At 64.1% G+C, this 14,731-nt stretch overlaps 1 protein-coding gene and 1 long non-coding RNA gene across 2 annotated transcripts in view; both read left to right on the top strand.

Annotated features, from left to right (window-relative positions):
* The window catches only part of CFAP46 (cilia and flagella associated protein 46), a 51,907-nt gene extending 39,277 nt beyond the window's left edge, over positions 1–12,630 (top strand). Inside the window, exons 40-56 of the mRNA XM_023762663.1 lie at positions 95–343; positions 1,068–1,256; positions 2,671–2,805; positions 2,899–3,078; positions 3,332–3,502; positions 4,114–4,211; positions 4,576–4,652; positions 5,219–5,349; positions 5,872–5,993; positions 6,467–6,546; positions 7,996–8,196; positions 9,582–9,652; positions 9,737–9,797; positions 9,865–9,900; positions 10,459–10,561; positions 11,230–11,342; positions 12,485–12,630. Coding sequence (XP_023618431.1) covers positions 95–343; positions 1,068–1,256; positions 2,671–2,805; positions 2,899–3,078; positions 3,332–3,502; positions 4,114–4,211; positions 4,576–4,652; positions 5,219–5,349; positions 5,872–5,993; positions 6,467–6,546; positions 7,996–8,196; positions 9,582–9,652; positions 9,737–9,797; positions 9,865–9,900; positions 10,459–10,561; positions 11,230–11,342; positions 12,485–12,630 — 2,163 coding nt within the window. The remainder of the gene's footprint in view (positions 1–94; positions 344–1,067; positions 1,257–2,670; positions 2,806–2,898; positions 3,079–3,331; positions 3,503–4,113; positions 4,212–4,575; positions 4,653–5,218; positions 5,350–5,871; positions 5,994–6,466; positions 6,547–7,995; positions 8,197–9,581; positions 9,653–9,736; positions 9,798–9,864; positions 9,901–10,458; positions 10,562–11,229; positions 11,343–12,484) is intronic.
* A 487-nt stretch (positions 12,631–13,117) lies between these two features.
* On the top strand, positions 13,118–13,853 carry LOC111827955. The gene is made up of 3 exons (XR_002831701.1): positions 13,118–13,180; positions 13,292–13,372; positions 13,719–13,853. It is a non-coding gene; the product is annotated as an uncharacterized LOC111827955 (long non-coding RNA).
* Positions 13,854–14,731: the final 878 nt, after the last annotated feature.

The following is a 14,731-nucleotide window of genomic DNA, read 5'->3' as shown; positions in this document are numbered from 1 at the left end:
GGGGACGTCCCCTTTCTTCATTGTGGTGATGGCTCTTTGGGTGTCTTCGTCCGTGAAAACATAGCAACACGTCAGTGATGCCTCATCAAAGCAGCAAACGGACGCTGAGCCTCGCCAGAGGCTCCGGGGTCTGACCTGTCCCCAAACGCGTCAGTTACAGAACGTCAACACGCCCCTGGCGAGGAAGCTGGCGCACCTCAAGCTGAACCTGGTGGACGTGTACCTGGACATGTTTCAGCTGGTCTGGGAGGAGCCCCTGGAGCGCGAGCTGCGGCAGGACTCCATGGAGAAGCTGCTGGCCGACTACCTGCAGAGCGTGAGCGACTTGACCACCAGCGGCCTGGTAATGACCCGCGGCCGCCTGGGCCCGTCCGCGTGGGCCGTCGTGCTGTGATGGGGGCTCTGCCACTCTGAGCAGAGGACTAACCAGCGGGAATCAGGCCCGGAGCTCACAATGCACACCCCTCAGATCTCTGCCCTGCAGCCCCCCGTGGCCCCCAGCTGCCCCCACAGCTTGGGGAAGGGCCTCATCTGGTCATCGGAGGGAACCTCATTGGCTAATGAAACCGGGTCACGTGGGGGATGTTTCCCGAGCGCACGAGCTTCCTCCCGAGTTCTGAGTTTGCTCTGACAATTCTGCCGGCGCATGAAAAAGTCCATAAGATGAATCACATTTTGTTAAAAAAAAAAAAAAAAAGTTTAATTGGCAAATTATTTGTTTCAAAGGAATCGTTCTGCCATTTTAGACATTTTCTTAGATTTCATGCATTCCGAATCGAATAAATTTGATATAACTATAGATGGATGAAAGATAGTCCTACAATTGAACTGGATACAAACTCGTGCTTGTCACTGAGCCCTAAATTGAGGTTCGATATGCAAACCTTAGCGACCCTCCCATTACCTAAGCCCTGGGGACCCTCCCCACCGGCAGGAGGGGTGTTTCTCAGACGGCTCCTGTGTCCCCACTCCCGGGGCGTTCAGGGTGGCCCCGGGGGCGTTGGAGGGGGGCCTATTGCATTTTCTGGGGTGTGTGTGTGGGGTCACTAACGTGGTTTGTGTTGAAGGGATGGTTCACGCTGAAGCGGATTCTGGCCCACGTCGCCCTGGCGCAGCTGGGGAGCCTGCAGCTGCTGAGCGTCAGCTGTGTGGAGATCCGCGCACGGCTCCTGGGCCTGGTGGGCCGGGCCTTGCGCCTGCTGGCCATGCAGGCGGACCCCGTGCGCCCCACATTCTACTGGGAGGAGAGCCTCCTGGTACGTGCTCCCGCTTCTAGCTTGGCGCCAACCCACTGTCTGTGCTCCAACAACACAAACTAAGCATTTCAAACTCCCCTGCTCGCAGCACCAGGATGTGAAATAGGCCTCAGATTGTCCTCAGGTAGGAAGGGTGGTGTGGCCGGAGGCGGGGAGAAGCAGTCTCGCCAGTGGGACCCCTGGGGCAGGAGAGAAAAGCGGACCTCTGAGAGCAGACAATGGACGAGAGCCGCCTGTCCCTTTATAAAGTGGAGGTGGTAGAGAGGGGTGCACGTGGGGGGTCCCCGCCCCAAACATGATCTCGGCTCATGGTACCTCCCCGACCTCAGCAGCTCTCCGCCCCGCAGTCTGGAGTTGCCTGGGTGCAGGTGCTAGGCACACGGTCCAGGGAAGCCCAAGCGAGCTCTGAGCCCCGCCCGCCGGCCACGTGGTCATGCAGGCCCCCCTTCTCTACCCCCTGGCGAGGCTGCCCAGCAGCTCAGCGCCCATGGGTGCACACGACCCCTTAGTAGGAACTGGGGACAGCGCTGCCACGCGGGTCACTGTCCTAAATGCCTCTGCAGACGCCCTTCCTCCACCCCTGGGGCAACCAGGCTGGGCCCCACACCCGGTCCCTTAGGAGGAGCCCTCTGGCCCCAGGCAGATGGCTCCGCACCCTGTGTGATTTGGACCTGGTGCCCCTGCCTCCCCGTTCAGCCTGGTCCACGGGCCCCGTCAGCCCCTGTGGGCTCTCTGTCCCTAGGACCTAGGATAGGACTCACATTTGGGTGAACTGAGGGGTCTGGCCCCTTGTTCAACAGGCATTTGTTGAGCACCTGCACAGGTGGCCTAAGTCAGGTGGAGGTAGACCAACGCCCCTTGTCCACACTGGGGCCTTGGCCATGAAATGGCGCTCACAGCCCCCTGGGAGGGCTGTCAGGGAAACGTGCACTCACTCCCAGATGGCCAGGCAGGGCTTTCAAGAAACCCACCCACCCCGATCCAGCTCCTTCCCAGCCCAGGTTCCTCTGGCCCTGCCTGCCATGACCCCACAAACTCAGGGCTCCCCTCAACCCAAGTCCTCTTGGGCCCACTGCATCCCAAAGAACCCCATCAGGTGGCTTGTTCTACAGACAGGCTGGCACAAGTCTCATGGTCCCCTGCTCCCTGGGGCAGGCGGGTCACAGCTGCACAGGGCTGCTGGGCACTGCGGCCCAGGGAGCCTGGGTTTCCAGGACTGAAGGGAAGTGGGTATGGCATGCGACCGATCGAGGCCTCTGCCGCCCGGGCTTGCTTCTCCAGAGCTGCTCCCCGTCGGCTGCACCTGCCAGCTGGGCCCTCTCGGGGGATCCTGCAGAGTCGCCTGACCCACAGGCACTTCTGGGGCTGGGCGGTGTCTCGACAAATGCCAGCTGACTGGAGGCATGTCCCCTAGATGGGAACAGAGCACAGCAGCCTCAAGTATCTGGTGATAACCCCGGACGAGGGGGACAGCGACGAGCATGGCAGCAGCCAGCCAGCCTCCAGGACGGTCCCTGAGGAGCGGAGCAGGAAAAGCTCAGAGCTGAAGGTACAGCTGCTCCTGCCCGCCCGCCCGCCCGCCCGCCACGCCTGCCCCACCCGAAGAGCCTGCCTGGGCCTGAGCCTGTGCCTGCACCCGCAGAGGAGGAAGGTGCTGGCCCAGCAGTACCTGGCCCAGGCGACTGAGGTGTTGCTGCAGTGCCTGCAGGTGGCCCTGGGAAACAGCCTCCTGGAGGTTGCAAGGGCCGCCAGCCTGGAGATGGTGGAGTGCATTGGCACCCTGGACCCCACGGCCACCTGCCAGTTCCTGATGCTGTCTCAGGTGTGGCTCTGCTCTGGGCACCCTCCGGGCCACCTTGGGAAGGGAGGGAGGCCCCAGCACCCTGTGCCTCTCCTGCTGGTGGCTCCGCCAGCACCAGCTGGGCTGTGGCTGGGGCCTGTGTGAAGGACGGTGCTCACTTAGAGGAGAGGCCGTCCTCCTGAGGTTCCCCTGAGCCCAGGCCCCTCCTCCCCATGTCCTGTGGGCCCACGAGCCTGGCCGGGCCTGGCCCTCGCACTCCCTCGGTCTGTTCCAGAGCTGCTCAGTGTCAGAGATGATGCGGGGCGTCCTGCTCTCAGCCACGGCCAACACCAGCAGCTCGCAGCTGGCGGCCCTGCTGCACCTCGAGGACAGGCTGAAGCGCCAGGAGCGGACCTCCACCAGCCAGTTTGCCAGTGTGGAGCAGAGGCTGGCTGCCATTTCCAAGGTGACTGAGCTGGGGACGCCCTCGAACCCTGGTCAGCTTTTGCACACTTGAAGCTCATTTCATCAGAAAGCAGAAGTGAGTGGTCAGCTCAGCGGGGAGGGGGTGGCGTGCAGGAGAGCAGGCAGCTGGAGCCTTCTGGCCTTTGTCAGACCTGTCAGTGCATGGGCCCCAGGGGAAGGAGGGACACAGGGCTGACAGGCAGGGAGAGGGGACGGGGTGGCCTGTGCACACGAAACCGTGTGCATCTGTGCCCTTGACTGTGCACATGCGCGTGCATGGCTGCGTGTGTGGTGTGCTGGCGGGAGGAGGCTCAGGGAAGAGACTGCACTATTTTGGTCTGCGTGCACGTGTGCTTTGGGTCATGCAGATCAGGTTTCTGACATTAGTGAAGAGCCAGGTAATTCTGTGTGCATCTGCTGCCCCCTTGTGGTGGCCATGAGCTATGCAGAGCTCCTGCCTCAGCCCCAGCCCAGGCAGAACCCCGGCTGCCACCCTGCTCACCCCCCTGCACCCCATTCCCTGCTGGTCTGTAACCTCAACAGAGATGATGATGAATCCAGCAACCCACCCCACACTGCACAGGGGTTCGCTGATCTCTGTTTGTCATACAGGCGTGGCAGAACCTCTCGGTCACTGAACAACATTTTAACCACTTAAATGAGATTCCTCCCACTTTTCGGATCCTCTCTCTGCACCACTCCCCTGACAGGTAGGCCGATTCCTATTCTTATGCCTGCCCCCCCACCCACAGCAGGGTCCTGGAGGCCACGGTGCCACCTCCTGACCGTAGTGGGGCCCTGTGTGTCGAGGGTCACCACTCGGGTGGGGCAGAACCAGTTCGCTTGTCTGGAGAGAAGGTGGCTGGCCCAGCCCCCGGCTGAGGCCACCGATGGCTCACAGCTGTGTCCACATGGGCCTGTTTTAGTTCTGCATCTTGACTTCGCCAGGCACTGGTGGGAGGGTGCTCCTGTTGGGGGTGCACGTGGCTCACAGAAGCTGCGTCTTGGGGGGCTGCTCTGGGACCCTACGAGCTGGACTTTGACCCTACCCTGCACCATCCCTCCTGCTCACAGGACCCATCTGTATGGTGCTGTCTATGAGAAACCCAAGTTCATCCCCACAGCCAAAGGGAAGTTGGTCCAAGTCGGGGGTGAGTTCCTGGAGCAGGTATTGACCCAGCGCTGGCCACACCTGCGACCTCCAGACACATGTCCCTCCTGTGGGCGTGGTGACCCCCACACTCCATTCCTCTCACCCCCCGGGGGTTGGGCAGGTTCAGCACAGTCTGGTGGGAGGCATCTCAGAGTGGAGAGCCCCAGCCACCAGCGGGGTGACACCCGCACCGTCTCTGAAGCTCATCCTGAGTGACCAGGACTCTGTCCACAGCCAGGACCAGGCCCTTGGGGAAACCCCTGGGGCCAGAGCACTAGCCCAGCTGCCCGAGCTAACCCCGTGGGGGGTCTGCCGCCTCAGCCCATGTCAAATGCCTCGTTTCTGTTTTCCCTTCTTCCCTCAACCTTTCGGGCCCCTGCCCTCCCAGCCCATCCTCCTGCCTGAGGGGGTCAGTCCCTCACCCCAGTGCTGGCCGGGCGGGCGCGAGGGTCCGCCCCCAGGCGGGCGAGCCTTGTGGAGAAGCCCTGTGCCCACAGCTTGCTCAGGACCAAGGGCTGGTCTGCGAGGCCGGGTGAGGGGCAGCCGCAGTGTCTGTCTCCACAGACGCCTGCAAGGTGGCGCGGGTGGCTGTGAGCCCGGCCGCCTTGTCTGGCCTGGTGGCCAGCGCCCAGCAGTTCCGGGAGCAGAGCCAGGCTGAGGTGTGCAGCAGGGACAGAGCCCTGATCTTCGGCCTGGTGAGGCCCCAGCCCAAGCCCAGCTGTCAGGGCTGCCACACTGTCAGGGGACCGGGACCCCCGCCTGGCCGCAGTAAGGGGGGGGAGCTGGGCAGGGACCCCCTCAGCGGGTATGGGGCACCGACCAGGCACTGCGGGATACCCAGGCCGGCCTCCCTGCTGGGCAGGGGCCAACTTTTCTTTGAATTCCTGAGCCCAGTCTGGTGCAGACCCCTCCGTGCTGTGAGCAGAGGATCCCCGTGGGGCTGGGGGTGCCCAAGAGGGGTGCTCTCAGAGGGGTGGCGGGAGAAACGGACCATCACTGAGCGTGGTCTGTGGGGCCCAAGGACTGGTGCTGAGGCAGGTGGTGGTTCCAAGGCGCTTCATGTGCTGCTGAGCTGGGCCCTGGCCACCAGGCTGCCTCCGGAGTGGCCTGTCCCTGCGGGTCCCCACACAGCGGGGTTGCGCCCCTCTGCTCTAACCAGATGCATCCCATGTGGTCCCCTGGCACCTTCTGATCATGGGCTGTCTGGCTTTGGACAGAAATCAGAAGGCGCGAACCCTGAAAGGCAGAGGTACCCTCTCCTGAGACTCAGCGACATCCTGAAGGCCACGGAGGACTACCTGCGCCCGCTGCTCTCGCTGCTCCGCAGCCCCGAGCCCAGGTCCCGCGCCGGGTGCTCTCTGGGCGTCAGGGCCTGAGCTCTGCACACCCAGTGGGGCTGAGCCACACCCCTCTTCCTCTGCTCCCGCTCCACGGGACACCGCACCCCCAGAATGCCCGCACCCCCAGAATGCCCGGCTCTGTCCCACCTGCCGTCTTCCATTGGGAAGAAGTCCCGCTCCTCTCACACCGTCTGCTGGGGTGTGGGCGGGACAGCAGGGTGAGGGGCTGGCCGTGGATGTATTTCTGGCAGGAAAGCAGGTAGCGGGGTTGGGCCTGGGACCCCCGGGGCTGGGCAGCAGTCAGCGAGGGCCCTCAGCCTGTTCGCTGGTGCCTGCGCGCAGCTCCCCGGCCCCCATTTGTGGGGCACTTGCTGCGTTAACGAGAAATGGTCCAAAGCGATGCGCTTGACGTTCCTGCTGCGTGTGGTTTTCGAGTATTTTTCACACCTGAACGTGTACCTTTGACTTTCAGAATCCACATCTCGTCGACCATTGGGGATTTGGGGAAAGCAAAGCCCAAAGACAAGGATCGGAAGCAGTCCGTCGTCCCAGGTGAGCGGCAGCGGCAGGGAGGCGCCAGGGCCGTGAGTCGTGGGACCTCAGGAGCCTCCGTGGCTGTTGGTGAAGAAGAAGCCGGGTTGGGACTCGCCCCCCGCCGTGAGAGCCGAGGGGGCGGGCAGCTGCCGGGCGGGCCCGCGGGCCTCCCTCTGAGCGTCTCCCCGGGTGCTGGCCACCACTGGTGGCTGGGACGGTCTCAGAGGCTGTGTGCCCCGCCACCTCTGTCACAACTTGGCCGCGGGGTCAGCTCCAGGGCAGCCTGTGCCCGTGGCTCATGGCCCTGGGCACTTTGCAGGCAGAGCCCTTGCCCTCACAGCTGGGGAGGCCCGCTAGGGGTGCGCCAGGGCCTCATCTCTCACCTGGTGCCTAATTTCACAAGTCGCTCTTTTTAATTTTTATTGTTTAATCTATGCCTGGGAATATTTTTCCATTGATTTTTAGAGAGAGTGCAAGGGGGTGGGGAGGAAGGGGAGAGTGAGAGAGAAACATTGATGTGAGAGAGACATCGATTGGTTGCCGCCTGCACATGCCCCGACCTGGGCTAGGAATCGGTCCTGCACGTGCTCTTGACGGGGCATCAAACCCGAGACCGTTGGTCCACAGGCCGACACTCTGACCACTGAGCCAAACTGGCCGGGGCCGTAAATTGCTCTTTTAAAAAGGCACTTCATTCATCTACTTTTCTTCCCCACAAAGACTTGCTGAGCAGAGGGAAATGGGCAGTTACTTTGTCAAAAGTGCTTTGACCTCCTCGGGGTGCTGATGCCCACAGCACGAGGTGCAGACCCTCAGAGATGAGGCCCCGAGCGCCACCAGGGGTCCGTCCACCCGACTGAGGATGGAGGGTCCGAAGACAAGTCCCGTCCATGCGCCAGCGCTGAGGCCAGGGCTTGACCTCCCGAGGCCACTTTTGTGGCTGAGATTCTGCCCTCAAGTCCCTGCATCCGAGGAGCCCAGCCGCGCTCGGGGCCAGGGCACTGTCTTCACTCTGTAAGGCGGAGGGTCATGGGCCTTGCCGCACGCCGCCACGCGTGTCGGAGAGGGCGGGCTTTCTCTACCAGGAGACAGGACCGTGGCTCCTCCGTGGGCTCCGTGGGCCCCTGGACAAGCCTTTCTCCGAAGGGCCCTCTACGCGGCTGCCCCGGAGGTCACGACCCCTCTCTGGCCTCCTGAGGGAGGAGGGGGCTGTTCAAATGTCGGTCCTTTGGAAGGGGGCTCCCTGGTTGGGAGGAGCCACGTCATCCCAGGACCTGCCTCAGGGAGTGGCCGCCCACGCCGGTCCGGTCCTCAGAGCCACGGGAGACCCAACACTCCTGTGACCCGCCCGGCTGCACCATCAGACCAGTGTGTCTCCCCCAGAGGGGCCACATGCCTGGGGCCCTGCTCCCTGCCAGGGGGGCCACCGCGGCCAGGCAGTGGCTTCAGCAGTGACTTTTGCCACAGGGTTGGCCACGCCGGCAGCCAGCTTCCTCCCACCTCCAGTGGAGCCCGAGACCGTGGACACCGTGGTCCTCATTGTGGACAGGCCGCTCCTGGAGCTGCCACTGGAAGGCCTGCTGGTGCTCCGCGAGGGGGCCATCTCCTCCGTGTCCCGGGAGTTCTCCCTGCAGATGTTCTACAACCACCTCCACCAGGAGGAGGCAGGTGAGTGCGGCCCGGGCCGGCCGGGGTTCGTTTTGAATGGAGCTGCTTGCCTTTATCATGCGAGGTCGCTAACTCCTGTCATAGTCACCAGAAAGATCTTTATAGCGCACCTGCTGTGTGCCAGTGACTGTCAAGATTGCTCTTGGCCGCACAAACTTGTCTCCTGTGGGGGGTGGGGTGGGGGGAAGAGGCTCCGCTGCGGTGCCGGGTGCGCAGACGGGTGGTGCGTGGGAATCCTCCTCGCTGGGCACGCTGCAGATTTCCGCAGGAACAAGCCCGTCAATCAACGTGAAATCTGATGGAAAATAAGTAGATTGGATTTTTGCCGCCGTCCAAGATGAAATCCCAAGGACCAAATTTGCCCTTCGACCTGAAACAAGGAAAACCCCCGACGAGAGGCACGAAGCAATAATTTTCAGACATTGGAGACCTGAGGGGGGCTAGGCCACCACTGAGCAGTCACCGCGAATACGCGGGGAAGGGAGGAGAGCTGCAAACAGCGCTCAGTCCAACAAAGGCAGGAAAGAGGGGAGTGGAGCCCAGAGGAGCAGGACAGAGGGAGCCCCTGTGACCACCTGTGCAGGCGAGGCCGCTGTGGGGGTGACGTGCCAGTCCCCAGTAGGGTGCCTTAAAGAAAACTGTTTAAACCAAAGGGGAGAAATGGGGGGGAAAATCAATGATAGAAAACATACAAAAGCCACAGGGGACCCTCGGTGCTGCCTCCGCGTGCAAGTTCCCAGGGAAGGGGCCCCCGTCCCCCCGGAAGGGCCTCTCGGCTTTGAACGTTTATATTAGAAAATGACACGGTGTGACGCGCATGAGTAAGTAGCTAAGTTAGGAAGCGAGAGCGAGAACGCAGGAAATCCAAAGGAAGCAGAGGACGGGCGACAGCAAGCACGTGAGCCATCAACAGAAGAGAAAATGGAGCCACAGATTGGTTGTTTGGAAAAAAAAAAAAAAAAGGACAAGGCGGAGAACCCCACATCCACGCTTCCCACACAGGCGGGGACTGTCCCTGTTCCCGAACCCACAGCCTCTGCACAGTGAGCAGCCGCCAGGGGACGGCTGTGCGGAGGGAGGCGCCAGGGGGGCCGGCACCCTGGGGGGTGCCCAGTGGGGTGTGTGCATGGTCAGTGGGCGGGCCTGGCCCAGGCCTTTCCCCGCCCCCTGAGTCTTTACATTTGAGGTGCCGCTGCCATTTCACATTTAGAAAACGTAAGAGGAGCAGTTCTCCCTGCACCTGGCTTTGGTGTTGAGGTGAAGCTCACGCCACATCCAACCGGCCATTTCAAAGCGAGCAGAGTGGCGTCCGGCGGGTCGCGGTGTCCTGCACCCGCCTCCGGCCCGTCCCCCGGCACCACCACTTCCTTCCGTGTCTCCAACAGAACGGACCACGAAAAAGGGCAGCAAAGGCAAAGAGTTGAAGAGGAGAGGCCCAGGGAAGAAGAGCCGGAAGGTAGGTGGGCGAGGCCCGCTGGCCGCGGGCTGAGGGCCTGGGTGCCGCTGGAGCCAGGCCCCACGACCCCGCCTGTCGTCACAGGGCAGCGCGCCCCGAGTCATCCCTCCCGACGCCATCTTGGTCGACGCGGACAACTTCAAGTGTATCCTTTGCCGGGCCCACCGCCCAACACCAGCCTGCGGTCCCGGTTCTCCTTAACCGAAGCCCAGATGTCGTGGACCCCTTCGAGGAGGCCCAGGGCCCAGGTGAGCACTTGCACGGCCCCTCCCCTCTCTGCATGCACACGCACACGCACACGCACACGCACACGCACACGCCACACCCCGCCCTCGGCATCAGGCGTGGCCTGGGCCCCCACGGGGCAGCTCCGGGCGCTTGGGCCTTTCCTTCCTCCCAGGCCTCCTGCCCCCAGGCTCTCGGTATTTAATTCTGAGATTTAAAAAAATTTTTACTAGAGGCCAGTGCACAAAATTTGTCCACCAATAGGGGTCCCTAGCGGCTGCTGGCTGCCGGCCCGGTCCTCCCTCCTTCCCCTGGCCGGCCCCACCCCCTGGTCGAACTCCGGGTCGAGGGGACAATTTGCGTACTACGCTTTTATTATATAGGATTTTTTGGGGTGAAACTGGTTTTGCAAATCTCTCCTCGAGGGAGGGAAGGAGACCAGCGTCTCCACTAGCAGTGAGTGTGGCACCGCCACGGCCGGTGCCCCGTGAGGCCGAGCCCAGGCCCCGCCCCGCAGCCCCGCACGCTCCACGCCGGTGACGACGCTTCTGTGTTTTGCCTCCATTCCATTCTCATTGCAGGAACGTGGCTGCCTGTCTCCGTAACCCGGGAAATTTTGGATAAATACAAAGAGTCGTTCACCGCGCGATGGGTGGGACATCTGGGAAAAAAGCTCTTTCCGAGGTTCGGTCTAGGTTCCCGGGACGTTGTCCTGCGGGGCTCCCTGCGCCAGGGGGTGCTCTTCCCGTGGGGCCGCTGTCCTCAGTCTCCACCTGGGCCCCTTCCCTCCCCGTCTCCCCTGTCTCTCCCTCAGGCCCCTCCTGCCTGAGCCCCCATTCTGTCCTGTGACCCCCCCGACTTTCCTTCATCTCACTCTGGGCTCCTTGGCCTTCGTGGTGCCTGGATCAGGGCGTGGTTGTCCTTACCCCGTTTCACAGCTGAGGACCTGGCCCCCAGGGCTGCCCCGTACAGGGTCCTACAGCCAGTCCAGCGGGGCATGTCCTGTGGGTGCCCTCGGGGACTGGGCGTGCTTGGGGTCAGGGAAGTGTCCCTCTAGCACTTCCCAGAGCCATGCCCAGGGAGATGGGGTCCCCTCCAGGGACCCAGGGCCCACCCTTCTCCCCGAGATTCGCTGGCACCAGCTCCCGGGGACCCTGGAGTCAGAGCCAGGAGAGGCCCCGCGGGAGGGCGAGTGCAGGAGGCTCTGTGCGTCTCAGCCGCCGAGTGGGGTGGAGGGAAGATGGGGCGGGATGTCTTTGCTTTAAAATCTCATCCCCGGAGGGTGTCCCCTGGGGCTTCCGCACGTGCCTGTCCCTGGCCGGCAGCCCGCCCACCGAGCCCCTCCCCTGCAGCCAGGCCGAGTGGGAGCAGCTGCTGGGCCGCTGCGAGGGCTTCTTCTTCTACGGGATGGAGAACTTCCTGTCGCACTTGTCGGTGGAAAGGTTGGCTGCCATGAACTTGGAAGGTGAGCGGGTCCTCTCCTCCGGGACCGCGGGCGCCAGAGGACTAGGCGCAGGACAGAGCCGCCTCGGCAGGGATGTCGCCTCTCAGGGCCCCCATTTAGCTTCCAGGCCTGGCAGCCCACAGGGCAGGTGGGGGTCACCCTCCCCGTTCGGGCCTGCGGGGGACGGGGAGGCTGGGGCGTGTCTGCCACACGCGGTCACCCGCCCTGCCCACCAGCCCCTCTGTCTGACCTTCCGGCCCCACCCCAGGACACTGCACAGGGGCTGGCGGCATTTTCAGGGACCCCTCACGGAGGCCCCTCCCCTCCGGGTGCGTGTCCCCATGGATGGCAGCCTGGGGACGCTTGTCCCGGTCTCCTTTCCCGTCCCCCACTCACGCCGCGGGGCCACGCAGGACAGGACCCCACTCCACCCCGTGAGCATGTCACCTGGGAGGTAGAAACAGGGCCTCTTTGAAACTGACCCGAGCCTTCCCAGACGGGATGGCCAGGGAGCCCAGAAATGTGAAGGTCACAGGCCTCGTGGGCCACGGCACCGCCAGGCCCACTGCTCCCCACAGGCCTGTGTGTAAAAGCCGGAGGGTCTGCCTGCCCCCGGGGCCGCCCGAGGCCCAGCCCAGCCAGGCCGCCCTGGGAGCGGGGTGGGCCTCTGCATCTGTGGGGCCGCCTGAAGCCCGGCCCAGCCAGGCCGCCCTGGGAGCGGGGTGGTCTTCTGCATCTGTGGGGCCGCCTGAAGCCCGGCCCAGCCAGGCCGCCCTGGGAGCGGGTGGGCCTCTGCATCTGTGGGGCCGCTGCACGCCCGCCCTGGTGCATCTCGGACACTGGCCCCTGTCTCAGAGGGCATGGGGGCCAGGGCGACCAACTCCTCGCCCTGTGCCCGGTCCAAGCCAGATGCCTGGTCGGGGTGGCGTGCTGGGAGCCGAGACCCCCTCGCAGGGGGGGGCCTGCTGGGGGCCCCGGGGCACAAGGAGGCTGAGACGGGTGTGGGCTCCTGAAGCAGATAATGTCCTGAGCGCCCGTGTGGCCCGTGACCCAGAAAAGGGCCTGCAGTTCACACCCAGGCCTCGGGCAGCTGGGGCTGTTTCTGTGGTCACTGCACCGGAGACGCCAGCCTGCACCCCCCTCCCCCCGCCTTTGTCCTGCAGACTGCCGGCTGATGGTCCTGCTGGACCTGAGCCGGTCCTACGAGAGCATGCGGCGGACGCTGGAGTCCTCGGAGCACAAGAGGTGCGGGTGGCCCTGCTGGCAGCCCGGCTTGTGGAGGCTGCTGGGGGGCGTGGGGGGCATATGAATGATGGGCGCATCCCATGGGGAGTGTGGGGGGGAAGTGCCCCTGCAAGCTGTGGGCAGAGCCCCAAGAGGGAGCCAGGCCTCCATGACGGGCTCCCACACCCTCCCTGCGAAGTCTCGGGGGCCCCAGCAGCTGACCACCGGCCACCGGAGCCTCGAGGCTGCTGGGGTTGGGCCAGGAGCCAGAGGGCCGGCAGTCGGGAGGGTGCCCCCAGCACGCGCACCCCAGGGACCTGGACTTCCTCTCACAGGGGGTGCCCTGCAGAGGGATCTGAATGCCCTTTTTTTGTGGCATTTAAGTTTGGGGGTGGGAAGTTTGAAGAGCTGTCAGTCCAGATAGGCGTTCCGGCCCTTGGTGCTGTTTGGGGTGAGGACGGAGCGGGCTCTGTCCCACGGGAGCTCGGTCCCCTGCAGCGTCCCCCAGCTGGCCCTGGAGGAGCCCATCGAGACGGCCATCCTGCTGAGCCTGGTGGGGGTCAAGAGCATCCTGGCGAACCAGTGGCCGTCGACCCTGCAGGACAACGCGCTGAGGGCCAACGTCCTGTGGGAAAGTGCGTGGTGCCGGCCTGTCCCACACCCCGAGCCTCCATGGAAGCCCGCGGTGGGGGTATGGGGGGTGGGGGGGGAGGGTCCACGTCTCTGAGGTGGGATTTCTTCCCCAGATCTGCTGGCATTTGGCAAGACAACCGGGAAAGTGGCCCGTCTCCTTCAGAGGATGGAAGCCGGTGAAATGGTCAGCCACGGTAACTGGACTGTCCGCCTCACGCCCCCACCCTCCTGCACCTGCAGGGTCAGAGCCCCCACTTCCACACCCGCACGGCCTCCTGCAAACAGGCCCACAGCCGGGCCGGGCCTCTGCGCTCCTCAGGGGAAGCTCCGGCCATTAGATCTGCGGATTTGTCTTTAAAACGGTTCAAGTGGCACCAAGTCTGAAAGCCCGGGGGTGTGTTCACAGCAGCGTCCAGGCCTGGGGGCCGTGTGGCAGGCAGAGCCAGGAGCACCCCCTCCCCGCCCACCCAGGCGCCTGGCCCTGGGCTGGGGCCCCGGACTTCCTGCTCCCGGTGAGCCTCCTGTCCCCTCTCCCCTCAGACGAGTCTCCACAGACCCCCAAGAACAGGCTGATGCTCCGACCACAGCTGCACGGCTCTGAGTGGCCCTCCACCAGCCTCAACCTGGTCCTGTACGGGCTGCCGAACCAGGCCATCGTGTGATCCTCCCGTCCCACTCGCTGCGCCCCTGCAGGCCCGCCCCCGGGCCCTCCTGCAGCGCCCTCCTGCTGGTCTGAGTGCCTCCCCTTCGCCCCCGTGCCACCTGCCTCCTCCACCATCATCCAGGGCCCTCCCAGGGTCTGCCTGCACCTCTGTACCCGGACCCTCATGGAATGGGACCCAGGAGGGGCCCGGCAGGCAGGTGGGGTGAGGGCTGCACTGGGGGCCACCCCAGGCTGCCTGGACCCCTGAACTCACCCTGCCCTGTCGAGGGGGCGCATCTCTCCCCGGGGACCCGGAGGAGGGGTGGTCTCCACCCCCACGAGCCGTCAGCAGCAGGGGTGCCCTCGGGAGACCGTTTCTGGCCGATGTCCCTGGGGACGAGGCTCGTGGTCCTGGGGGGACATGCTGGTTCCGAGACAAGGAACACTGTTGGGCCCTTTTGTTGTCCATGTAAGAGCTTTAGTAAAGGACGGAACCCAGCTCCTGCGAGTGCTGTCTGTGGCCGAGACGCTGGGTGGTGGCGGGGCCGGGCCCGGCCTAGGGTCTGGGAGTCACGTCACCAGCACCTTGTCCCATCCGGCCGTGTAAAATGAGCCCCCAGCCCCCCCAGGGGCCCCCACTCGGGTGGGCTCCCACCCCGGCAGAGGCAGGGACAGGTCCTCACGTGGCGCTGGGCCCTGAGGGCTGCGTGGCCCTGTCCTCGCAGCCAGGAGCTCCCAGCCCAGGTCACCTGCCACCTCCGGATCAAGGTGGGCTGTGTCTTCAGCGGGACCCGGACGGTGGAGCCAAGTGGAGCAGAGCCACCAGGTGTGGCATGAGCAGGTGCCAGGGACCGGCTCTGTGGCTCTGCTCTGTCCATGCATTTCCTCACCAGGGGAGAGGCGGTGGGGA

Source organism: Myotis lucifugus, unplaced genomic scaffold, assembly GCF_000147115.1.
Source record: "Myotis lucifugus unplaced genomic scaffold, Myoluc2.0 scaffold_255, whole genome shotgun sequence".
Taxonomy (NCBI): domain Eukaryota; kingdom Metazoa; phylum Chordata; class Mammalia; order Chiroptera; family Vespertilionidae; genus Myotis; species Myotis lucifugus.
Note: the sequence above shows the minus strand (reverse complement) of the source record. Positions and strands in the feature narration are given on the sequence as shown.